This window comes from Chaetodon auriga, chromosome 16, assembly GCF_051107435.1.
Source record: "Chaetodon auriga isolate fChaAug3 chromosome 16, fChaAug3.hap1, whole genome shotgun sequence".
Lineage (NCBI taxonomy): Eukaryota > Metazoa > Chordata > Actinopteri > Chaetodontiformes > Chaetodontidae > Chaetodon > Chaetodon auriga.
The window spans coordinates 11,499,149-11,525,682 of NC_135089.1; the positions used below are offsets into that span (position 1 = coordinate 11,499,149).

The following is a 26,534-nucleotide window of genomic DNA, read 5'->3' on the forward strand; positions in this document are numbered from 1 at the left end:
ATAGGTTTAAAGTTTGGTTTGTTAGTCCATAGAATGCTCAGCTGATATTCAGTGATCCAAGTCTAATAGTGCTCATGTGAGACTAACCTATTTCTATTTTGAAGTTTTCAGAGAAGCTTTGCAACACGTCTGTTAATTCCAGCTGTTGTGGGCATTATTGTGCACTGGACAGTGAAACTGGAAGCTGTTCCTCTTTAAATCTGCACAGATGTTGATGCTGAGCTTCCAGTTTCTTATTTTCTCATTTAACTGGCAATCAGAAGTATCTTTGTCTCTTTCTGCCCTTTCATTTGACAATCTGGTTGAACTATTGTGCAGCATTTTGTTCCCCATGTGCAAAACATTATTGTATTTTACTTATTTATTTAGTTTTATTTTTTGCAAATCCTATATACAAAATAAAATCTTTGGAATGAGGACTTTCTACAACCTAAAAGCATGAAGATATATTTTGGCTTCTGAAGAGGTGTGTGCTTCTGCAGGTGTGCTCATAGTGCCACCTGTGTTAATCAACCGTATCTTTTATCAGTTGTAACATACACAATCACACTCACTTGACAGTCCTCCTGCTGTGAGAAATGCAGATAAATGTATGGAGTATCAGTCCACCCCACCCCCCGTCGTGTGCCTGTTGTAATTTTGTAATAGTTGTACTTCTAATTGGTTTAAAGTCTCACCCACTGGCCAAAAATTCATTCTTTCTCCTGCTTGTCTGTCCACGGGGAATAATTATCCATCCAATGTTAGTTAATTTGCAAGGGCGCAGGAGAAGAGCGACACAGCCACACACAGCCACACACACACACACACCCATTCTCAGCACTGTACACACCACACTGTGGAAAAACACACGCACAGCCGTCAGACTCTCTCCCCAACATTGTCATCTTTGTGCATTAATCAGAAGAAGGGTCTTGGAAGGTTTCAGGCGCTGCTGAAGTGAACTGGAAGTTCACGGTTGTGTCTTTGCCGCCTGGAAAAATAGCTTCGCTGTCTGTTGATGTTCAAAGTTGAGCAGTTGCACATTCAGTGTGAAAGTCTGTGAAACTTTCATCAGTTCTTTGACTGTTTCAGTGAGGTTCAGCCGTGTCATTATTACCATATAACACCCATGAATAGCAGGGAGTGCAGGAGTGCAAAAGATTATCTTACTTTAAGGGATTTTTGTACAGTTTTGTTATTCAGAGCAGTATAAAACAGCCTGTTTTTGTTTGCAGTTTGGGTTAAAAACATGCATTTTTTAATCTAACAGCCCCAGTTTCTTAAAGTTACCTTCAATTTAGCTCCCAGCAAGGCATTTTTAATCATTTCTGACTATTTCTGGTGGCACACTGATTGTATTGGACTTGAATTGTGGTTGGATAGTAGTTTGATCTCTTTGGGGAGAACATGCAAATATTTGTTGAATAATTCTAATTTAGGGACTATATGCACGGGCAGTATCTCTGCTCTAATCTGCCATTCATATGTACTCATTGGTACGGGACAGTGGTGCATGATCACTCTGACTGTAAATTTCAATATGTAAATTCTCAGGTGGTTTCCAAAAATAACACCTCCACACTCTTCTTTCAATCCCAGCTCTGGAACCCTCTTTCCATCCACGCTGCCACACATTTCTGTACCCACACACCCTCCGTGGGTTCGGCTTGACAGTTGCTTGGTGCTGCTGTATGTGATGTTGTGGCTGGGCCTCTCGGCTGGGCGCTGACAGCACTCAATATGAGGCTGTCCCTCTTAGTGTGTCTGTCAATCCGCTCAGCCTGCAGCTCCATGACCTGACATTTGCCACCTACAGCATCAGTGTAACTTCATGGAAGACACACACACACACACACACACACACACACACACACACTCACTGTGTTTCCATCACTTATGGGGGCATTACATACTTGCATTCATTTCTAGGAGATTTACTCAAACTATAAACATAACCACTACTTGCCTAACCCTCATGCTAACATTAACCTAAGTCTTCATCCTAAAATTTAATGATTCACGTCCCCATTCATTTTGTCCCCATGAGTCCCCACAATGCGAATAATACATGTCCAAACACACAAACCATGGTATTTGAGCTGATGGTTGGAATTGTATGCTCAAGTGACTTTGCTCCTCATCAAAATGATTTTTTTTTTTGCCTTTTCTTATTGCACATGTTCAGGTAGAAAACAGGCACTGTGTCCAGCTCCTTCTTGTTCACATACCTCAGTCGATCTTTCTGTTTTCTCTTTCCTTTTGTCCTCGAAAGCACAGTGTAACTACTGCTTTAAGAAGTATTCCTGGATCTGTGGTCTGCAGTTGAGTTTCTATGGCTATTACTATTACTATCATGCTCTTCATATAATCGTGTGTGTGTGTGAACGTGTTCGGTTTGAAGGGAGATGGAGAACCAGCTGGACAGAGCCAGGGAGAGCCAGCGGCAGCAGATCCAGCAGGCAGATATGGCGCTGGAGCAGTTCAAGAAACAGGTGGAGCTCAGCTCTGAGAAGGCCTATGCTGACATGAAATTCCAGGTCTGACACACACACACACACACACACACACACACACACACACACACACACACACACTCACACACGGATGTGCATAAAATCATAAAAAGCATCTGTTCTATCGTAAGCCTGCATACTGTACATCCTGATAACCATGCACGAACTGCACGTGGTCTTTTGTGTTTCCTGTAGTATGTATTTACATAGACACGTGCACTTTTACCCTTTTTCATGTTTGCTTAACCACAAAGGGTGTGAGCTGTTTGATAGGCAGTAACTAGGACAATGCAGACACACACACACACACACACACTCATTTTGTAGGTGCAGTGAGACACAGCCTGACCACAGATGCAACAGGGCGCCACGCTGGCTGCGCTTGAATTCCTCCGTATGTCTTTCTGTCTCCGTCTCTCCCCGTCACTTCCCCCTCAACTACTCCTATACTGACAAATCTATAAGTGAAAACCAAGAACATTATCACCCGGAGGCCATATTCTCTCATTTAGACATTCCAAAAGAATGAAGAAAAATGCTAATGCTCATTAAGCGGCTGCACTCATTTCTCTGCTACCACACGTTGACCTCACTTCCTCTCAGTGGGCGTGACGTGGGATGGTTGGTTTTCGATGGAGAACGGGATCGCATCGCACGCACTAAGCAGCCAGACTAATTAGTACGTCAGGCCGGCCTCACGATCAGCGCTTCACACCGCGTGGGCTGCTGCTTCTTGGGAGAGTTCTCCGATCGATACGCACTCAGCTATAAAACTTCCAATACTGTCTGACAAGTCAGTTTGTCTATAGGTGACTGCCAAGCTTTTTAGACTGTGCTGTGTGTCTGCGCGCCTTATTGACGAGGCGCTGCTGAGTGTGGTCCTGAATGTTTTAAAGAGCTGCATGTCAGGGGAATTATTAGTGGTTGATTAGTGAATTATGTGGGGAAGGATACATGTAGTATACGACAGCATAAGAGTTCAGGTGGGAGTCAAATTTCTGCGTGGGTGTTTGTGGCCACACAGAGCAACCAGAACAATTATGTGTTCACAAAGTGGTGGACCTTGCTCCATCCTCGCATGTGAACGACTGAGCCTTTCCAGGATGCCCCTTTCATACCCAATCATGATCTATCACCTGTTACCAATGAACCTGTGAACCTGTGGAATGTTTCCCAGTCTTTTGTTGCTGCTGTCCCAACTTGTTTGAATGTTTATGCTTTACACAGCATCCTAACTTTTTTGGGGGGTTGTACAAGGCTACATGCGCTGTTTTTTTTTTTTTTTCTACCAGAGGGGAAGTGATGTCTTCTTTTCTGATGCTTGGAAAATTGTCTGTATTGCCGTATTTTTCCTCTGCTTCCCCCTACTCTTTTCTCCTTTTGTCATCCTTCCATCTCATGCTCATTCCTTCTTTTCCCATTGCGCCCCTGGCATCCCAGTCTCCAATCTGATTTTATCCTCAGCCCACATCAAAGCCACAGGAGAGAGGGAGCAGTCTCTTCTGCTTCCCTGTCATCCTCTCTCCCTCTTTCCCTCTCCCCACCCCGCTTGTGCATCGCTCCATCACGTCCTCCTGCTAAGGCTTTAATGTTGCAGAAAGTACTTCAAAAGAAGTTTTTTTACTGTCTTTTTTTTCATCCTTCCATCTTTCCTCTCATCATTTTCTCCCTCTCTCTGTCTGCAGATGGTGTTATATCTAAATGGATTATCTGTATCACTCTCTTCCTCCCTCTGTCTTTCTCTCGTTTTAAAATCAGCATCCCACTTTTAGACTGCACTTAAAGGAAGGAGTCTGCCCTATTTTGGTTGGGGGAAAAAAGAAGCACCATACGGAATCAAATCTCTGTTGCGTGCCTAGTTCAAAGGAGGCTTCAGCATTTTAAATGGATTAATCAAAATACATTTAGCATTTCCTTAGCGTCACACGCAGCATAGCCCAGATACAGAGGCGTTTCACTAAATTACATTTCCAATTGTTTTGATTATCATCACCTGAACAGAAAATATGAAAAGTGGTTGGCTGCAAGAAAGTTGAGTTAAGACAAATAGCATAAATATTGTCAAATCCCTTTTTTCCAAAGAAACACAAAGTCCTCAAAGAGGCAGCAGCTCGTGACGTTCTTATTTCTAACTGTGTCACTTTTGCTTCAGTCCTCCAGTTGCGGTTATTTTCCTGCACCTGTGAATATTGATGTGAACTACTGGTATTACATATTAATATTAATTATATTATACTTTGATGAATAGGTTTATATATTGATGTGCTGTTAGAACAATACCATTACGATAGTATCACAATGGCAGTTCATCAATTCCAAATGAAAAGGAAAATGTTACAGTAGCGTCACTCTGCTGCAGATGCATGGTGTTACGTTGCATGTTCTGCATGATTTATTGGACTTGTGGTGTGATTATGCATGCATCAACTGGAACTAATGACAAAGTACTGAGCACAAATTTATGTTCAATCTTCTGAAATATGAGATTTTGAGCAGGATGTTATGTGTGGTTTTCAGGAACATAAGTGTGTTCCAGATTATAAAGCTGCTCTAAATGCTGTACGCAAATGTTTAATGATATATGTATTTGACTGTTTCAGTCAGTAAAGATGAAAGTAAACTTTTGTTTTTGTTTTTGATTTCTTCTCATGCCTCCAGATGGAGAAGGTAGAGGAGGACCTGACCCGCTCCAAGTCCCTCAGGGAGAAGCAGGCCAAAGACTTCTCCCAGCAACTTGATGCACTCCGACAGAAATATGAGCAGCAGGTGTGTATGAGTCAGTAACTTTATGTCCGTCTGTCTGCGGTATGTTAGTCTACCTGTAGCTATAGTGTTCTTGCTTCATGATGTAGCTGGGGGAAAGAATTCTCCTCTTGCCTCCACCATCATCACATTGTTATCATCCTCTATGATCTGTGAACACTTGGCCCCGTGGAGCCAGCCAAGGGGACTGTCATCCCTTTGGAATAGTCTTGTTATTCCTCCCCATCTGTTCCACATGATTAATTTCTCATGATAAGGGACATGCTTTAGATTAAGCTTGGATTGCGACTCAATAAATATCTTAAACGTTGCCAATTGAAAACTAATGCAATCTGCATAGCAGGCGCACCATCCCCTTATCATCCCATCTCCGTCACTCTCCTTCGATTAGGAGCCTAGAAACCGTTTTCACAACTCATTGAAATCTGGCTCGCTGATAGGAAGACATCTCTTATAAAGCATCAGATTCAATTAAACTACAGAAATGGATATTATGGGAGGCAGCCACTCTCATTGTACCAGGCAGGGCACTTTAACCTCACCAGCCTGCTAGTGGGATTTTTATACTAAAACAATGTGATTGAATATTTTAATAAAGCAGCCCTGCAAAGCAACTAATTGCACCATATGATAAGAGATATTTACAGTCATATATCCCAAGACTGCTCTTAAATAATGAGTTTTAAATTGTTCCTATCAAATGATGTTAAAAGTGCATACAGCACTAACTGGTGTAGCATCTCTATTTCCTGTCTCAATCCACAACATGATTGATTTTCAGCCTCCAAACTAGCACTTTACCGAACGGTTAATAAGCATGCTAACACTCATTTCCAGGCCAGATGGAGTTTACACCGCGTGTAATTTGCTGTAGGTAGTTGTAAGTGGAGAATATAAGACCAGAATTATTTCCAATGAGTGGAGAAATGGTTCTCCGTCATTGATTTGCTCCATGGCTGAACGCTTGTGTTTGTAATTATACTCATGGGGGGAAAACTTTAAAAGGATTAAAATAAGATCTGATTTATTCACTATATTGAAGTCTTTTTAAAATACCTGGAACAAGTTTAACTGGGAAATGCACCTTTTTAACTCTTACTGCAAGGCTCTGTTGTCGTAGAAAGCAGACAATGCTACTAAAAACTGTTAAACAGATCGTATGTATATCCAAAACAACATTTTCATCCCTCCATAATGATCCAGTAACTGTGAGATTCTCTCAGTGCTTTGAGTGCCAACTACAGTGCATTGTTCTGAGGAATCATAAATTCCATCTCATGTGAAAAACAGGTAAGTCATCAAAGCGTTGCAGAAAATCTTCAAGTGACGATTATCATCTGCTGCTACAGAGAGTGGGGGTGCGCTTGACAGTTGAATCCAGCTACACAGGGTTAGCAGCACATCAGGGAGGCTTTTGTCTTCCAGATAAAAACATATAAAAATGAAGTGCTTGTCTTTGTGATGATGTTGATATGAGCGCTGGTGACATTTAGAAAGAAAGAGAGGAAATGTGTCTGTATGCACATGAAAACGTGTGATTATTCATGAGTTACTGCCGTTTTACATACTGTATACTGTGGTTTTGCACACACACGAGCGTGACCACAAGCACTTAGTGTAGGCCTGTTCTCCCATGCCTCCACGCCTTTGGTGTCACAAGATTGCAGGGGTCAAGTTTGTCCATTCAGATGCTCACAAAAGAACATTCACCCGAGGGTAGCTTCAATGAGACTTTAAAAAGGGAGCTATGTATGAAGGAGTTGTTTTGCAGCTGACCCTCCTGGCAGCTGGTGGTTGTGGCATGCTGACAAAGCTCTGTCTCTTGACGTTGGAGTGATGTAGTTGAGGTCAAATGTCTGGTTTGGAGTCATGGCCTTGAGAGATAAGGAAAATCTCAACAGCCTCACTCTTCAGATTTTAGACTGTGAAAATAAATATTAAAAGACTCTGTAGACGTGCAGATGTGTGGACATGCTGTCCTTAGATAGATATGCACTCATATCCATACTCAGCACCATCTTCAGTTCAAACCCTACAGTGAGGAATAAGAGATTTGTCTTTTCCATCTCTCCCTCCCCTCCCACACTCACCCAAGCCTCCCCTGCTGAGCCCAGACAGGGCTTCTGTTCTACTCTCCTCCTCACCCTCCTCTTTCCTCCTCCTTCCCAGGGCTGAAAGAAGCCCATTACCTCACTGTCCTGTCTCAATGCGAGCAATGCACACAAACACACGCACACACACAAAACCATGTCAGCCTAGGCTGACAAGAGTCCTGCTGTGCAGTAACACCCGACCCACTCTGTATCTGTGGCACCAAGCTGTGCTATAACCGACTCAGTCTTCCCTCATAAACGCCACGCCGGTCCCTTTAAGAACCGCAGCACCCAGCATCCTCCGCTGCACGCTGGCGCTACGTGATGTCACAACCAGGCTCCTTGCTGGGTCTGCTCTCTGTCATCTCATCTCCTCTCCTCTCCGTCTTTTTCTTTAGCAGTTTCTGTCACAACGGATCTATCCTGCCCATTTCTTTATTTTCGGTTCACCTCAGATCCCCTTTTTCCTCCAAAACCCCCATGGCCTGAGACTCTAAACAGGAGCGAACAGTAAGCCACGATATCCTCCCCCAGTTTCTGTTACCGCATGTCCTGCTGTCCTGCTGGGGAGTTCTCGAAGCAATTGCCTGCTTATCAATCTATCAGCTGTAACTTGGGCAGCTGTATGAATCTGACTACCCTTGTGGGACAACGTACGCTGCCTGTGGATCTGATTTGTATCTATTGTGCCTTTGAATGGAAAATGAAGGCGGTGCAAATTTGCCTGTCTGTGGAATGTACCGTAGACAACATCAGCATCAGTAGTGGCAGCATGTGGACGATGTTGCCCACACTCTGCATAGTGATGGAGCTCTGTGGTGTTCTATTATGTCCTGGAAAAATGGCATGTGTGAGGTTTCTTGATGGTGTAATGTATGTGTGTGTGTGTGTGTGTGTCCGCCTGCAATTAACTGAGCCACAGAGATGAAATACATTTTTATCCAGCTATAATTCCTCCCATTGCCCCTTTCAGAGGGCATTTAGCAAAGCTCTCCCAAAAGCTGAAGGGTGAATTCTTGGCTGCCAAAATGAAGTGTCTATTGTGGCCTTCCTCTCAGTGCCGGGGACGGAATCCGGCTTCCTGTAGATAGCCCCTCATTCATCACCTGCTCTGAATAGCACGCAACATCCAAAGATAGGGCTGTGGATAGAGCAGGCACCGGGCATAGAGGCTGTGGATCTCTGCTTCTCTGGCAGGCCAGGTAGGGTGCCGTCAAGCACAATGTGCAGGGGGATTAGCTTCAAAGCAGGGAGGCGAATGGGCCCCAGGCTCCTGCTGTCCTTTCCAGGCTCCGGCTGGGGCTGCACGGCGGGATGGTGTGGGGGTCACCGGTCCCCCCGCCATGGGGGAGTGGGAACGGAACAGAGCCTGGGAAAGGCTTCGGGGCTTGGGGCTGGGAGCTCCGTTGGCAAGGCTCACCTCTCAGCAGGTGACTCCGCTCACAGTCATGCTGGGATGCAGACTTGCTTCAGATAGCAGGATGATTAAGCCTGAAAAATTGGGGCTTTCTGTCCCATTAAACGCGTTTTATTACCCTCTATTGCATTGTGTGTAGCCGGTTGTAGCTCCAGTGAGACTGAAGTCTACTGTATGTTTATAACGTGACCAAGACTTCATGCTGACTGGTTCACACAGGTCATTGCTATACTCTGACTTGAGATATCTTTCATTAGCAGCATAAACCCCCGATCATAGCAGCCCGGTAGCTGTTGAGCATATTTGAGCATAATCACATTAATTGTGAAAACATGAAAACTGATATAGATTAATGATCGGAATAAATTGATTTGAAATTGGTTGAATTAATCATTTGAATATAATTACAGGTAAACGCAGTATCATGAGTCATTTAGCATCTCCGTGGTTCTCCTCAAAGTTTTTGCTGTCCTCGCCGCTCTCTCCAGTTTGGGTTTATAATAATCATCATAGTCAACGCCTAAGCCGATTTTCGCATGCTGTCAGGCGCATAGCATGGGGCATCGGGTAGTTGCTGCAGCCAGATGGCTAACCCCTGCCAGCTTGCGTGCATAGCCCACACTAACTGCTCTTTTATATGCCGATCGCAGAATAGGGCGAGGGGGACAGATTTGAGGAGAGAGGAGTGGGACATTGAGGGCTGGTCTGTGCAACTGGCAAGAGAGGTGGGAGGGCGGGGAGGACGCCAGATGTAAACACATCACACCATGTTGTCCTCCGACATTGTGAGGAAGCAGAGAAACTTTTCTCGCTTTTTTTCCCCTCCCTCCTACCAATTTCGCCAATGTGGTTGGGCACATGGGTGTTCCCGGTGGAGGGAAGGGGCCGAAGGAACAGGACGAAGAAAGGTTGAATGGATCGGTGGATGGACAAGTTGTCATGACGACAGGGTTGCTCTGAGTGTGTGTTGGCTGATGAAGTCTCTCTTTGCCTGCTTGTCCAATCAGATGGCTGAGCAGCGCATGCAGCACGAGCAGGAGAGGACGCGGCTACAGCAGCAGCACAGCGCGGAAAAGGACAGCCTGGTCCAGGAGCGCCAGCAGGAGGTGAGCAGCCTGGAGAGGCAGGCCAGGGCCGCCCTGCAACAGCACCAACAGCACACCCAGGAGTGGAGGAAGCGCGATGCCCAGGTAGGGGGTCTCCACTGATCCACGTTTGCGCGCACACACACTTGCTGACCCACCAGTCTCCCCTGGACAACCATTTTGTATTTTGCCCATTGACGTTTTCCTGGGGTTTCAAAAGCACAGCGGGTTAAGACACTTTTTTACTTAAAGCAAGACAGATATTGATATTGGCTGTGAATGATTTCATTGATTGCTGTACATTTAGTACGAGCGTATGGAAGAATTTCTGTTTTAATAAAAACAAACTTTATTTGGGTAAAAACGGCGATGCGAGTAAGAATAATTAAAAAAATTAGAAACTAAAAACGAGAAGCGAAATTTAAAAATCACCCCGCCCCAAGTTCTAACGTTATTCTGATGGGTTTTTTTTTTAATTATCTTTTATCGCAGCAGGGTTTCGTGATAGAAGTGTAGAGACTTGAAATCCAGAAACCACAGGTAGCCAGATGAAGGAGAAGAGAGCTGTTCTGTTGAGCGTCAAGCTTTTATTCGAAAACCCTGGGTTGCATTTCTTTTTTATTTTTCGCTGTGTGCTTGTGGACCAGCGTCAAGCGCCCTGTGCTCCCACCGAAGTGTATCTCTGCAAGGCATTCTCCTCTCACCGCAGGTAGCCATCTCCCTGCGGAAAACTGTGGTTATTCTCTTATTTTAGCATCGACGGCCACAGTGAGCATTTGACATTTGGGTCTATATTAATGGACGACCCTGACACTGAGCAGCTATTCTGTTAACCAGCAGCAGGTCTTCATCTCGTACCTCTTGCTCTGTGTTTTGCCTCTGTCCAGCCTGGGCTAGCTTGGAGCTCTGTGGGAAGCCATTTGACAAACCAGCTCTCAGCTGGGGATGTGTTTGACTCTTCAGGCTTCCTAATGAAATGGCCATTGTCAGCATGCAGAGAATTCAGTCTCGCTGGAGATAAGGATTCGGCCACGCATATGTGGTATTTGTGGACAAACTGTGCTCACACCAAACGTGGGCACAGATGTGGCCAGGCGGCAAATGAAGAAATCGTACTTCGCGGAAACTATTGCATGTTTTGTTTTGACCTCACTAAATGCAATCATTTACTGAGTGAATTTGCCAGATAACGTAGATTTATCACTAATAGCAATTGTTAATTTTTTTCTTTGAGAAGGTGTTTGCCCACACTGTGACCATGAAAGCCTATTTTTCTTGTGAAATTCAACAATATTTGGCGTCTTCCATGTTTATTTTTTAATTTCAAAATGGCTCCCTGTTGCTAGCTCAAGTTTTCTGGCATTCGTCCCCTCTGTGTCTCATTGAGGCAATTATTTTATAGACCACTAGAAGTCTAAAATGTCCTTTAAAAAGCTGGAAGCTGTATAACTCGAGGGAAAAGTCTTGTGTCTTCTCTAATGTTCCCTTGTCTTATATTTGTGGGAAATGCCTTTCACACCACCAGTGACACCAGCTAGTGTGTTATTTGGTTTCCTGGAGATGCCGTCACAACAGGACACTTCTGCTGATAACATGCCATCCTCCGCATGTCAAGATGACGTGTAGTTTGACAAATCTTAGCTTCTCCAGAGGTGACAGAAAACAAACTTCCCCAGTACTCATCTCGTATTCTCAGTTCCTGTTTGCTTGTGCAGTATTTTGAGTAGAGATCAGACGCCTGCCTCGTGTCAGATGTTAAAGCGGCAGAAATCAAGATTTTGTCACTCAGGCCTTGGAAAGATAGAGTTCAGGATTGTGAGGTTTGTGGAACTGGTGGGGATGTGAGCCGGTTTGACTTCCTGTGTGAGCTCTTTTCCACGGATGTGCTGTTGAAATGACAAGAAGCTGGCATACCAGCAGCAGATATGTATTAAACATGAGCTTTTTTTTTTCTTTTTTTTTTTACATTGAGCAAAGCCACTTATTATTAAACACTTTTGCATTACCAAAGTTGTTTACCCTCTGAGAACTCTGTCACATTGATGGCAATGTGGGGCTCACCGGCAGCCTTTCTAAATGCATGACACCGGATGGGGAAAGTTGTGAAAATATGAATTGAATTTCAAAAAAACGGCATTTTGTTGATGCTTATAGAAAACATACAGCACTTCCTGTGAAGCTGTTGTCATTTCTCTTCTGCTCCTGAGGGTCTCAGGACTTTTTTCCAGTACAGGAAACAACACATTCCCGCCACATGGATCAGATGGACAAATATGTTGTCATCAAGTGACATGTCAGTAACACACAGCCCATGTCTGCTGCGACTATTGAACCCAGGCCTCATTATTTCTGCCTCTCTCCATCTCACACTTTCTCTCTGTCTTCCTGGAATCGGTGGAAGGACAGTTGCAGCTTGGGAGTTGGCTAACGGAACAGCAAATGTCAGTCACACACTCACAGGATGAGTAATACCCGCTCATCCCCTTGATGTGGTGGGACACTAATAAATAGCATTCCTGACTCCTGCCTAGTGTTTGAGAAGGAGAGCCAGTGAGTCGTAGCAGTGATTGGAAGCAAGAGCTAAAAAAAAAAAAATCTCACACTGGAACATATTGTCTTCATCCCACCAGAGTTTGTTATCCAAGAATCTCACCCATTCTGTAGCCACTACATGCTTTAAAGGCTAAATGACCCATCTGTTGTGTGCGCAGGGCTTCTTTATGTTCAGGGTGACGTTCATTCACTCTTCACCGTTCACACGTTCCCTTTCCTTTGCATTTGCCGTGATACCTTCAGTGAAAGAATTAGCTGAATTGGAGGCCCGGTGTGTGTCGTTGGCATCCCACCGACTCAGAGAATTCACTCACCGTTTTCCAGCCTCGTGGACTTGAGTGTTGCTCTTCAAAGAATAAACTATTTCGTAAACCGTTTTGGAAAACACCAAAGTGTGAAAGGAAGCTTTCCGTTGGCTGTCTGTCCAGGATGATGAAACGTCTTGCTGGTAAAAACAGGTTTGCCCACAGCCAGCGCTATGTTATTCTGTTAGCTGATCAATGCCCCCCAGAGGACGAAGGGGTTTTGTAGACTGTTTTGGGAATCCGTCACCAGCGTACCTCCAACACGCCCAAATCCTGATGGAGTGGCCTGTCTTTTTTTTGACTCCCCTCTAGGGATGTGGTGTGTGCTCATCCACGCAGGGAGAGTCAAACATGTGTAAAACAACAATTTGTCTAGAAAATGTTGGACTTTATATTCTGTACAAAATGAATCCTTGTTCTAGAAAGCGTTTTTAGAGAATGTAAAGATTAATTGTATTATATAATAAAAACAATTTAATATACTTCACTGTTGCCATTCTTCTTAATATACTCTATTTTGTGTTTGTGAGGCTTTTCAATTGTTAAACATTAGTAAGAGTTTGACTTCAAAAACTAGGGCCAGCATTATAAATTGATTTGAAGCCTTGTTTCTTTGCAAACAACAGAATTGTTTGTTCTGTGCAAAAACCCATCATTCATATTTTCCTCACCAGCTCCTCCTCAAAACTCGTTTTATGGGTATTATTTTCCCGCATAATTATGTCGTTTTTAAAGGAGCGTACACGCCATCTGGACTTCAAACAGCATGGGAGAGAGCGGGAGTCTTGTGAGGTCTTTCTTCTGGGCCGTGATGGACTAAATAATGATGCTGTCAATTTTTCAAAGCTTTTCAATCCCAAGTACATGATTAAGATGAGTCAAACGAAGAGGGTGATGACAGACTAAGTCAAAGCTAAGAGGATGTCTGATGAGGCGAACATGGCAGACAGACTCGATCACTGCGCGCATTGATTGTCTCACTGTGTTGTCGTTTACAAACTGATCGGTCCCTGAGATCTGGTATCGTCAAGTGGATCTTGTCTTGTTGCTCAGTGGTTTCCAGTAGCGTATTAGTGTCCCACTGAGCCGGCGTGCCACTGTGTTTGTGGTTCTTCACATGATTTCATCATGCCTTCCCATACACATCTGAGTATTTACGTCAGAAACCAGGTGATTTTTTTTTTTTCTTCCCCCTCCCTTTACGAGTATGATTGATCGTGGACGTTGTCACCAGTGAGTGCTGATGCTCTGTGATATATTGAGTGTTACAGCATGAACTCTTTGAAACCGTGAAGCCTTTCAGTATGTGCATACATCAGGTCTTGGATCTCACCAGATGAATTTTCATCTGACAACAATAAAACATTCATTACCACACTCTTCCCTCCGTTTTCTTTGCTTAGCTCTGTGAATAATGCCTATGTATTATATGTATATCTGACTCTATACACCAAGACATTATTTATCTTTAGAGGGAGAAATTGTCAGGTTATTTTATTGGTTCATTTTTGTGAGTTATATTGCTAACACAGTATCAGAGCATTGTTCTCATGAAATATGTACCAACTGTGATTTCCGTAAGATTCACTTACTTAGAGAATGGCTTCATATTTCACTTTTTATCGCATGCACAGTTTTAATTTCATGCTCGTATTTTTTTCTGTTCGGTCAAATCCCCCAAACTTTCTATCTCTCTTCTAGTGAAGCAACTATCAATCAAGCAAGTATCAATATGGCCAATACGATATGCTGAGTTAGGGATCAGGGTTTTTTTATTTACTTGGAACACAAAGAGTTTACATAATAAATAAGTTAAAGCAAGTGAGACGAGAGAGCTGCATAAAAAAAACACTGAAGGTTAAGGCAGTGAACAGATCATGAAGAAAATATTTGTTAACGGAATAGTCTGACGTTCTTGCCAAGAGTTCAATGAGAAGATTGATACCTCTCTCATCTAAGCACAGAATGTACATTAACTGTGGAGCTAGAGGCAGGAGCTGATTAGCTTAGCATAAAGACTAGCCAAACATAAAAAAGTCTGCCTGCCAACACCTCTAAAGCTCACTAACTAACACTTAGTATTAGATATTATTTGTTCAATCTGTACCCAAAACTAACTCTTTCAAACTCAAACCTTTTTGGAGCAAAAAACATCTAGACATAAGCTCAGGTCAACAGCGTTGATGCTAAAAATAGTCCACCTGCCATGCTAATGTAAACTGTTCTCACAGCAGCCATTTGAGTCGTTAAAGCCGGAAAAGCACAGGTGTAACTAATAAGATTAATTGTGGCTCCGCTCCATCATGGTGTGCCTGTGAGCCATGTCAGTAAGCCAGCATGCACAATACCAGGCCCTGGCACTGCCATACCGACATGGAACACAGCTGTCATAAATGTTATTATTTACACCCGTGTTTGCCAAGTCATAATATCCACTGTGAGAAAGGTTACGTAACTCTCATGTAGTGCTGTTCGGATGGGAAAACTATCATATCTTTAATATCTGACAGTAATCTACAAACATTTTAACCAGCTATTAAGTCTCAACTAATTTTGAGCGTGTAATGATCTGATCACTCAGATTGCTCTTCAGGGATGACTCATGACGCTGAGACACTTCTTTGTAGAAATGAGCGGCAGCTTTGTTGTGGTTGTAATCAAACACAGTTAGGACACCTCCAGTTTGATTACCAGCACATCCTGGCTATCGCGTCCATGAAGGATGATGACTAAACAGTTGTCATAATACTGTTTGCAAGGGCAGTAACATGTGGGTTACAGTGTTATCAGGAAACTCCTCAGCCATGCTAGCTTGTCTGTGCAGCATATTTACACTTGACTTGGTGTTGTTTTCTCTTGATTGAACATACACGGTCCATTAACCAGTGTGCCATCCTTTTCAACTCTCCCCTCTGTTGCTCTGCCAGTCTTTTGTCCTCTTAGCTGACACGATTTGACCCAGTATATCTCCTCTGACACTCTCCCATTGTCGCCAGGAGCTGCTTCGTCACAAAGCTCCACATCAGCATGCTAACATGTGCCCTGTTGAAGCGGCTGTTCTCACTTACTGCCAAAGGAAACATGCTCTTTTGGCCTCTTAAGTTTCTGAAGTGTCATTGCCAATGCCTGTGTTCTGGAAGATTATACTCTAACTTATTAAAAGATTTTTTGGAAGACGGATCATCCACATTTGTTAAAGAGAGAATTATACATTAAAGACTCTTCAGGGCTCAGATCTAATAGCTGCTCGCCCTTGAAGGCTCAAATGGAGCACTGAGACTGGTAATGTTGAGAGACAGCAGAGTGGGACATAGAGATAAAGGACTGCGTGTGTTTATTTTTTACCTCATATTCTCTCTGAATGTGCTGCATGCCATTGTATGTGTGTGCAGTTAGACCATGTGTGGCTGTTTGTATGTATGTGTGTGCACACGTGGATATGTGTGTGGAGTGTGCGTGTGCGCGTGTGTGTGTGTGTGTGTGTATGTTGGGGGGGGCATAACACAGAGCCACAGCATCTGCCTGTTTTTGTGACACTCCTTTGAAGTCTCTTTGATTCTCCCCAGTGCCCGCTAAAAAAGACTTCAGACACTTTCTGTCTGATTGCCTTAACATGGCGTTGTCCTGGGATGCCCAGGCTTTTGAGGAGGAGGGGGGGGCACAGGAGGCAGAGCACACAGTTCAAACCAAAGTAAGACATCAACCAAGTAAACCAAGGAGAGTAATGAGGATGTGCAATAGCTGGGGAAAACATGCAATATAGGTAGGGAAGTGTGAAACACCCGCAACTGCAATGCATCTTAGAGCCACCTACAATCCACTACAATGCTTTTTGCTTGTTGTAAATTGTAGGAAATGATCATATTATACTGATAAATGCTGTACATGTAGTGTTCTTTATGGGCTATTTGACTGATGAGAACTTCCAGCTGTAACATGGATGGCTCATGTCACACACAGCAATCCTCTTACTCAGCCTTGCAGTTTGAAATGTGAAACGTACATCAAGAAAGAACAAATCTTCATCATGCCAGCAGTGATGCAGCTTTGACAGAACAGTATCAGACCAGTCTTATTTCTGGTGTTACAGAGGCTGTGGGGTTGTTCTCATTAGAAATTCCTACTACGTGTTTTCAACTCTCACTGGCAGCACCATGAAAGGGCTCTTCTGGGCAAAGTCGTGGCTGAGCAGTTAAAAAAACAAGAGGTCAAGAGAGAGGGTCAAGCCATCGATCAGCCCCCACACAACCACCCAGAGGAAAAAAATATTTAAGCGTGCTTGTGAAACTTTCCTGCACTTAGTTATACTGTAGAAGCACTCCTCCACACTTACTGTGTCTCAATCTCAAATCTTCATACCTATCAATATACTGTGTATCGACAGCTCTCATTGGGCTATAGAGATATATTTATAGAGAACTTGACTCTTTGGTGCATTCAGTAAACACACTGAGACATAAATACACCTGGACGGATGCACAATAAACAAAAATAGATCTTACATACTGTTTATTTCAATGAAAATTGTCACTCCAGTGGACTTTTTTCTATAAAATAGGAATATTGTGAAATTTTAACTGAAGAGCCACCAGAATATCTGCAGGATATTGGTTAATGTCACTTACCTGAATCCATTACACATCTGTGTGTCTGTCTCTTTCCAGACAATTTCAGATTTGGAAGCCCAGTTGTCAAGTCTCAGTGAGGAACTCCATGGTGCCCATGCACAGCAGAAGCAACAGTTAGCTGAGATGGCTTTACTCCGAGAGGAGGAAAAACAAAGGGCGTTCCTGGACAAGGAGGCGTCCCTTGACCGGCTTCGCTCTGACATGGAGCGCATCCGCAGTGACCTTGAGAGAAGCCACCAGCAGGAGAAGGATGCTGCACAAGAGAAGGTGGGTGACGGGTCGGAGGGAAAAGATGGGCTACGGTCAGTATCCAATAGGATGCTGTCTGCAACTTATGTCACTTTCTGTTGTTGTCAACGAATGAATTAAGGTGCCATAAAAAGTGACACCTCCTAGAGTCACTTGCAGAAACTAACATAAAAGAGTGGAGAGAGTGGTTGACTGTGCAGGAAGAAGGCATGACGTAGCTTTGTTCGGCTTTGCAGTGAGTTCAAGACAGTTGTCAGCCTTTGGCTGTTAGAAAGTGTTTTGTTGTATTGTAGCAGGATTCTTGTTCAGACAATCAAGATTTTTTTTTAATCTTTTGTATGTATCGCTCACCTCCTCTTCCGCTCTCGCTTTCTGTACGTCTGCCTCTGTGTATTTCTCTCCCATAGATATCAGAGAACATGTGTTGAAAGTTATAAAGCTATTGTTTCTCATCAGTGTTGACAGAACAGGTTGTGTTTGTGTGCCTGTGTACCTGGGACCACTGGTTATGTACCGCTTTTATCCAAAGCCTTTTACACTTTGCCATTCACACACACACACACACACACACACACTCATACATATTTCCACTCCAATGGCAGCAAGCCACCATACAAAGTGCTGACTATCAAGAGCGATTGGAGTTCACTGGCTCAAGGACACTTCGACATGTGGACAGGAGGAGCCAGGGATCGAACCACCACCTGTGATTAGTGGACAAACCATTCTACCTGCCAAGCCCCCAGAGGGAGGAAGGCTTGCTTGGGTTCGCCACTGTAGCGAGGAATCTGCTGCAACCTGTGCCCAGTGCCATGCCAGTGCAGTTGTACAGATCAGTACATGTTAATGTTTGCAGATCCAAGCTGGAGTTAAATCTGTGCGTATGTCACCCACAGAGCCTTAGTCTTATTGAGATACTCTGTCCTTAACGCCACATAAAACCCAGCTTGTTACTATTATAGTATTTTATTACCTCCTAGACCCTTAAACGGAAAGTTCATTAAGGTAAAGGGACTACAAGCATGTACGCTAGACGTCCTTACCTATTTGTAGAAATTAAGTCTTTTGATTGACCTTTTTCCCATCATACCATATTGAAATGTACACACGCGTAGGGATTGGACTAGAAGGGGAAACCACAGCCTTTCAGCAGAGTCATTATCCAGCTTTGCCTTTTGCTATCTTAGTGAACCAGGAAGTACTTCAATTAGAACTTCTAAGGTACCCTCTCTCTTTCTTTCCCTCTTTCTGTCTCATATTCACTCCTCCCTCGCCACTACAGAAACTGGACCCATGGCTGGGAAATCACTCATAATCTTGTGCTGGTCTAGCAGGAAGCTGACCTAAGGTGGTGTTGATCAGAACCTAATCCCTCGGCAGGGCCCATCAAAGAGAGCATTTTTCATTAGACACCATCCCGCGCCAGCTGCGCAGCATTAGCCCCGGAATGCAGGGACCTCCAAAGCACCCAGACGGCCATTTTGGCTCCATATGGCACACAGAACCAGGGGTACTGAAGGGAGAGATCCGAGGAAAAGAGTGTGCTTATTAAAGGGTAATCCTCATTTGAAGAAATCGTGCCATTTCCTATCAGTCCCCTTTTTCTTCATTTTTGGATATGTGAAAGCTGTTTTGCAGCTGAAAGTTATTTTATCTTTTTGGCACACTTTAATTCCTCTCTCTCTTCCCTCTTTTTTTATACATGGGGAAAAAAAAGTGACCCACAGTTGTCGAGGAATCTGGAATGGATTCAAAGCAGCGAGGCTGAATGTTGAACTTGAACTGATAACACTATAAGCCATGTGCTAGTTTCACTTTTTACGAAAGAGATTAATGATTTCTCCGTCCTTTTTTTTTTTTTTTTTTTTTTTTGTCAGCTGAAAGTGCGCGCTTCTAAAAAAAAACTCACCAAAGGTTGAACATGGTACTTTTCCCCCTTTTTTCTACTTTCTAATCTGTCGCCAAGTTTGACTTCGGAGTGAGCAGGGAGAAGTTTCACTTGTGCCCTGTTTTTTTTTTTCCTTGGCATTGAAGTCAGCCAGCGTTCAGATCCATATTGACTCCTTCGCCCTGTTTTGTAAGCTGAAAATTTCTCATTCTTTTGATGCAGACAGAAATGCTGTCCTCTGCAGTCCACCATGCTCTTGGAAGCCGTTTTTTTTTTTTTTTTTTTTACACATCTACCAGATCCTGGAAAAAAGGCCAGAGAAATCCATTAAATCCATGAATGGATTCCCATCAAAGACACATGCGTTTAGGGGAGAGACAGAGTGGGATACAGGGGGATGGGGGGGGTGACGTTTTGGGAGTAGACAGTCGAAGCTTTTGGAATGAAATAATGAGAAACAGAATATCAGAGGAGATAAGATCAGACGTTAAGATAGTTCCATACATTTGAGCTGCATCAAAAAGAAAGGAGGAGAGAAGGAGGAAAAGTGATGGAGGTAGGCTGAGTAGAAGGTGCGAGGAGGGGGGTGTTTCAGTGTAGTTGCTATTGAGGTTTATCTTTGTGTGTGTGTGTGTGTGTGTGTGTGTGTGTGTGTGCGCGTGTGCGCGTGCCTGCGTTCATGGGTTAGACTGAATGCACACAACCCCAGACCTCCCAATCTCCGTTCTCCACTGAGGGGCCTGTGAAGCTGCCTCTGTGACAGATAAAGACGCCTCATCTCTGGGCTACAGTGGGCACGAATCCTGCCTCTCACCCACACCACCACCTTATCTAACTTTCTTATTCTCCTCCATACCTCCACCGTCCATTTCTCTCTGTCTTTCCCCACACACCGCCCCCCCCCCAACTCCCACTCTGCCTTAAAGTTGTGGCAAAACCCAGAACGTTAGGGCTTTCTATAAAGAGTTCGCCTTACTAGAAATCATTGCTGGGCTTTGAGCAAGTGTGGGAACACATGCGCACACACACACACATCCCTCTGTATGATCACTAGCGTATAAAACACGGGTCATATTTGCAATAAGTGTGTAATAGGCAGTATTTATATAAGCTTAAAGTTTCGTTAGTGGAGAAAAGGTCATTCTGTTGAACCTCTTCACGCCACACAGCTGTGGCCTACTCACTCCCTGCTTGTCAATACTGGAGATCTGAGATACTGCGAGACAAAAGATCAGAAGGCCTCAGGTTTGATAGGAAGTGAATAACGTCTGGAACCTTGAATTCATATTTTCTCGGTCTGGAGAACATAGCTCTTTGAACTGCTAGAGGAGATTAGATGTGCAAATTTTGTCTGATATGTTTGTGTGTGAGAGCGTGTCTGATTGTAAGAGAACGCACACCTATATGTACTTGGTATGTTTGCGTATTGCACATGTACTGCACACACTAGTGCCCCGCATTCTTGCGGCTTTTAATTGTCACCATACGTGCACATAATGAGTGTGTTCACAGGATACACACAGTGACAGGACGGGGTGAAGCACACACTTTCAGGTGTGTGTGTGTGTGTGTGTGTGTGTGTGTGTGTGTGTGTGTGTGTGTGTGTGTGTGTGTGTGTGTACACTTACACTTGCTACGTCGTAAGGTTCGCAACAAGTTTTTAACTGACAAAGTGAGGACAATTTTGAAAAGTTTTAGTCATTTTGGCCAGTTCTCACAACTTCAAAGGGCTGTTTGAAGGTTCACACTTGGCTTTAAGGGTTAGGTTAGAATTAGGTCTAGGTTAGGGTAAGGGTTGGGGTTAGGCAGGTAGTTGTGATAGTTAAGGGCCTTGGGAATGCCTTATGTCAGCGAGTGTCCCCACAAAGATAGAAGTACAAGCATATGTGAGTGTATGTGCACGTGCATGCCTACTTTCACTTCAGATCAAAGGGACAGGGCAGTTCATCAAACACTAACCAAGTGTGACAAAACCACCTAGAGGCAAACATCAGCCAATGAGGATACAGCTTTTTGGCATGCAGTAGCCAATCCCTGCTCCCCGTGTGACAGCACCAGTGTCCCTCTGGCCGTGCTCCACGTGACTGGCTTGACAGTGCTCACTCTTTCTCTGACACACAAACACTCGGACAGCGTATTAGAAAGCTGACAGATGAAGACCTCTGTCTTGCGATCAGTCTCTTTTTTCCTCCCCGCTGGTAATTTTTCTTTTTTGCTTCAGGGAGGTGAAGTCTATGCACGTCCAAAAATCTGAGAGGTTCTTCCTTGAAAAGTTAGTGTGGCTCAGAAAGCTGGCTGGAGCTTTCTTGTGTACATCTCCTCTCGTTATGACATGACCCTGCAGTCGTAAAGGGCTTTCAGATGATGTAACACAGTTTCAGCTTTGTTAACTGGCCTTTTCTGTTGACAGCCTGTTTCCAGATATTCTCCTTGCATTTTGATTTACGCTGAATAGCCGTTATTTCACTGTGTCGTAACATGTCGTAAGTGATCGTTTGTGAGCACATTTTGTCTCCCAACTCACGTTTTGTTCCATCTGTGAGAAACTGTCGCTGAAAAAGAAAAAGAAAAACTTGTTTGTGATGAGTAATACAGCTGGAGAAGAAGATTGCAGTGGCAGTCTGGTACCTCAGTTTGGGCACCAACTTCAAACCCTCATTTAAGTTGTTTGGCAAAAGAAAATCATCTGTATATAACTTTTGTTTGTTGTGCTTTGCAACAAAGCTGACTAGGCGATCTTTTCATGTGGCTGGGGATGCATCTGCTTTCACACTATTCTCCATGTGTGGACCCTGACCATCCTCAAATGCGGTTTGACCCGTTGGATCTTAATGCCTCTTCAGTGTGTTCTTGTTGTGCATTCACATCCATATTTAGACCTGTGCACTTGCGAATAGACCACCCAGGAGGTTTTTAGTGCAAAACATGCACACAGCTGATTTTCCAAATTCTCGCTGGAGTTCCAGCTCCAGTCATGGTTTGTGCTTCTTTGTTCGTTGATGCGAGGGGAAAATCCACAAGCAGTGATGAAGCTGCTATGAACAAACTAGATTTTGAGGCTGATTGTCTTGCTGAAACTGCAGAGAAGTGTTAACATTTAAACTCAGAGAATGCAGAAGTTAAATCAGGGAGATCAGGCAGTTAATATAATTTTTCTGGTACACCAGTTAGCATCCATTCACACTCACTTTGATCCCGACCCTCCAAGACCGCGTACTTTCAGCCTCAGTGAGTGTACTGTTCTCCCTCTCAGCCAGAAGATGGTGGTACGAGGTTGTTGTCATTGTTGTTGCCATAGCCACGTCTTGTTCTTCTCTCTTGCCCCCTGTCACTGCTGACTTATTAGGTTGGTCCTCTGCCATTTGGAGATACACCAAATCACATTATTCAGTCGGTCATGGATTAGACGAGGAGGAGAGAAACATAGGCTGAGGGATGATCAAAGAGGGCCCGCATTCACCTCACACTAACAGACTAACTGGGATACAAAGAGATGGGGGAGGCAGAGTGAGGGATCTGATTTTAGGGGAGAAAGAGGTAAAGTTTGTTATAGGACATTCAGATTTATTCAACCTGTGTGTCTGAATTGCTGTTTGTCTGCTGTTGGTGTATGTTTACATCAAAGCTGCTGCACCAACACACATTGAAGTGCTAGAGATTGCGTTTCTGTGTTTGTGTATGAACATATGTTATGTGTTTGTGTGCGTGTACGCATGCCCAGACCTATCTGAGCTCCTCGTTTCCTCAGTGCACCATCGGGCCCGGCGGCAGAGAGAGAGAGAGTGAGTGAGTCACCCAGCAGATGAAAGAGTCAAAGTAAAGGCTCTGCCGTCCCAAAAAAACATCACACGGCTCCCTTGCTCACTTTTTGAAGTCATCCAAGAGGAGGGAGGGAAGCGACACACTTTCTCAATCGCATTAAAACATGGCGTCAGGCAGCTCCCATCTTGTTGCACGCTATAGATTACACTTTGGTTTGAAGTGGAGTTTTAAGTGGGACACCATGATATTGGGCTCTGTTTTTTTGGGTTAAGTTTCTAATTCAACTCGGAATCATCCCACATCTGAACATCAGGCAGACTCATTGATCAAAGTAGGGATGGGGGCATAAATAGATAGGAAGTAAGGTCTACCTAGACAGAAAACCAGACAGACATCACAGTTCTATCAGAGTTCAATGACCAAGTGGAAAAACATCTCCTTCAGCAAAACCGTTGCTGTCAAAGCTTAAGAGTCATCTCAAGTGAAGACCTTTGCCTGTGTAAGAGTTCACACGAATCTATACACAGAAAACATGAATGAGACACTTCTTCTGTGGTTTTAAAGTCTGTCTACCTCTTTATGTTGAAGCAGTCTGCCATCCATTACACATTCACCGCCTCAAACCAACTTTTTTTTGACCTTATGATGTGGTTTAGATGTTGAGCCCACTCACACTGATGCTAATGGATATAATTGGTTTTCTGATAGCAAGAGTTGAGTGTTTAATCACACACACACACACACACACACACACACACACACTTGGTACGTTGTGCGTGCATATGCCTGCCTGCGTGCGTGTGCCCGTGATGCATTATTCCTGTGCCGTGTGTGTGATGCGGCAGTGACAGTGAGCAGCACGCATTAAGACAATCACTACTGACAGGAAGTGATGGCAAACTGTGAAATGGAAATAAAGCCTCTTGTCATTACAGCCCCAACTCTCTCTCTCGCACACGCAGATACAGAGGCAAGCACAGCAAGACAGCAATGATTACAGACAAACGAGCAAATAACATCTCCCAGCTCCCCCTCGCTGGCAGATTGAACTTAAATTGTTATGAGAGACATGCGTAGTGAACAGAGGATTGTTTTGAGTGCTTACAAGTGCCGCTGCCACCAAAACTGAAGGCTGCGCAGAGCAATGGGGGAAAAGCGTCTCTTTGAAATCAGGTTATTTTGCTTTTCGAGAAATGAACCCCACAAATCAGCTCCCTCGTGTGCAGTACACCGCATTTTGTGTGCAGGGTGAAACCGCGAACACCATTAAAAGAGCGTGCTTTATGGCTCATGTCACCTTAAAGACGTCCATGGCCCCGACTCAATCGCAGATCGCCTAAATTGTGTCCCTTCTGTGCATGGAGTGACATCGTTTTTGCGTCAGTAGTTTTGTATCTTCTGTCAGAGTTCATCTTTAGGACGATGCTGAAAACCGTAATTGCTCTTTAGCAATGTGAGATGATTGGAAACACATCGGAGAAAAATGCCATATGGAGGCAATATCCTGTCCAGGACTGAAGACTGCACTGAGCAGATTCTGGATACTGGAAACCGACACACTTGACTTGAACGCACACACAGAAGTTATCATGTGTTGGCTGGATTACTTTATTGAGAAATGTTTACTTTGGGTTTTTTTTTCCCCTCCTTTAGCAATGACGCAACAGTCCAGTCCAAAAAATGGGACTGCACACCTTGAGCAAATTTCATTTCTACGCCGCCATTGATCAAACTCTGGATGTGTGTTTGGCCTTCATGCATCCTGTTTGTCCATTGTCTGTGTTTGAATACATGTGACTTGTGTGCATATATTTGCTTAAGTGTGTGTGTGTGTGTGTGTGTGTGAGAGAGAGAAAGAGAGAGAGAGGGAGAGAAAGTTGTCACCCTGTTTTCTGCCACTCCTGTCAGTCCTTTTCTAGTGTGCGATGTATGTGTCTAAATATGTGTGTGTTTGGCCTGGTTCCCACTGCAGATTATTAATTAAGTTCTGGTAAGCGGTGCATGCCTTGCCTTCAGATCCACTTCCACTCTCCTGAACACACACACTCACACACACCCATGCACATGCACAAACACACGCACACTTCAAAGCAGCTGCACTCCACACAGCTAGGATTAAGAGGCGATTGAAGAGCCTGATACAGCCTCAAAGTGCCTTCAGCACGAAAATGCCTTTGGCAGGGCACAGGTAGTCTCTTTGAAAGTGCTTACACACACTCACACACAGACACACACATATAGCTGGGCTTTTAATTTAGCTCTGATTTTCCCTTTGTATTTGTCACAGTCCTGTTGGGCTATTTTTCCCTTGCATGTACTCTCCATATCTTCATCTATTTCCAGCCATTTTTAATGTGCATCTAGATGGTGAAGGTGTATAATGTATGATGTATAATGCTTCCTGCTGAATTCCCCTGAGTGGCTATAGGTAAAAGGAATAGGCGAGTAGCAAGCTCTTTATGTTTTTATGAAACATCTGAGCTTGTTTGCATGTCAATATGGCCATATGTTTTCCATGAATACACTCACATGTGAACCCACAGTCACATACAGCACAGAGAGTCACCGACACCTCATTACCTCCGTCAACTGCAATGGTGTTTCATTACTGAGCCACATTTAAGTCTCATCCTTTGCTGTAACTTTCAAGAATTATGGTCATATGCCTTTTTTTTTTTAAATGAAATATAGCTTCCTTTCAAATGATCTGATGAGAATGTCTTAAGACAAACTGCCACAGTGTCTCTTCAAGTACGCTGTAGTCAGATGGAGCACTCTGGCAGCAATAAAGGGAGACAACAAATGTGTCAGCTGTAAAGAAAAACATCGAAAGGCTCTATTTGCGCCCTTCTCCCACACACAGTTCTTTCTCTCTCGCCTTTTCTACATCCGTCTTTGTCTAACCCTCTCTCATCAGCTGCTGTAGGGCCCCTAGGGACGAGCGGGCTGCCACTCAAAAGGGTCCTGGCGCAGGAAGACAGGCCGGTATCCTTGGTGATGGCTATGTGTTTCCGTGGTGACAGGTGTGTCCGCTCGGAGCGGGACGGCGATGTTTGTCAGGAAGTGTTTGGATGGGGCGCAGAGTCCAGACGCAGCTCAGGTGTTGATGGCTGTGAGGGGTGCCTTCAATGAAATGGTGTTTGTTAGTGAGTTGTCTGTCTGTCAGTGGCTGTCAGGACAAGAGAGTCAAGCCTGTGTGCGTGCGTGCGTGTGTGCGTGCGTGGGTGTGTGTGCGTGTGTGCATCTGTCTGTCTTATGGGTGTTTTTATAGTATGGTAGCAATACAAGCATGTATC

The 26,534-nt window shown here is 44.1% G+C and overlaps 1 protein-coding gene across 1 annotated transcript in view; it reads left to right on the top strand.

Moving 5' to 3' along the window:
• The window catches only part of cep112 (centrosomal protein 112), a 92,666-nt gene that overhangs the window by 37,760 nt on the left and 28,372 nt on the right, over positions 1-26,534 (top strand). Inside the window, exons 18-21 of the mRNA XM_076751918.1 lie at positions 2,384-2,519; positions 5,154-5,261; positions 9,776-9,958; positions 17,376-17,606. Coding sequence (XP_076608033.1) covers positions 2,384-2,519; positions 5,154-5,261; positions 9,776-9,958; positions 17,376-17,606 — 658 coding nt within the window. The remainder of the gene's footprint in view (positions 1-2,383; positions 2,520-5,153; positions 5,262-9,775; positions 9,959-17,375; positions 17,607-26,534) is intronic.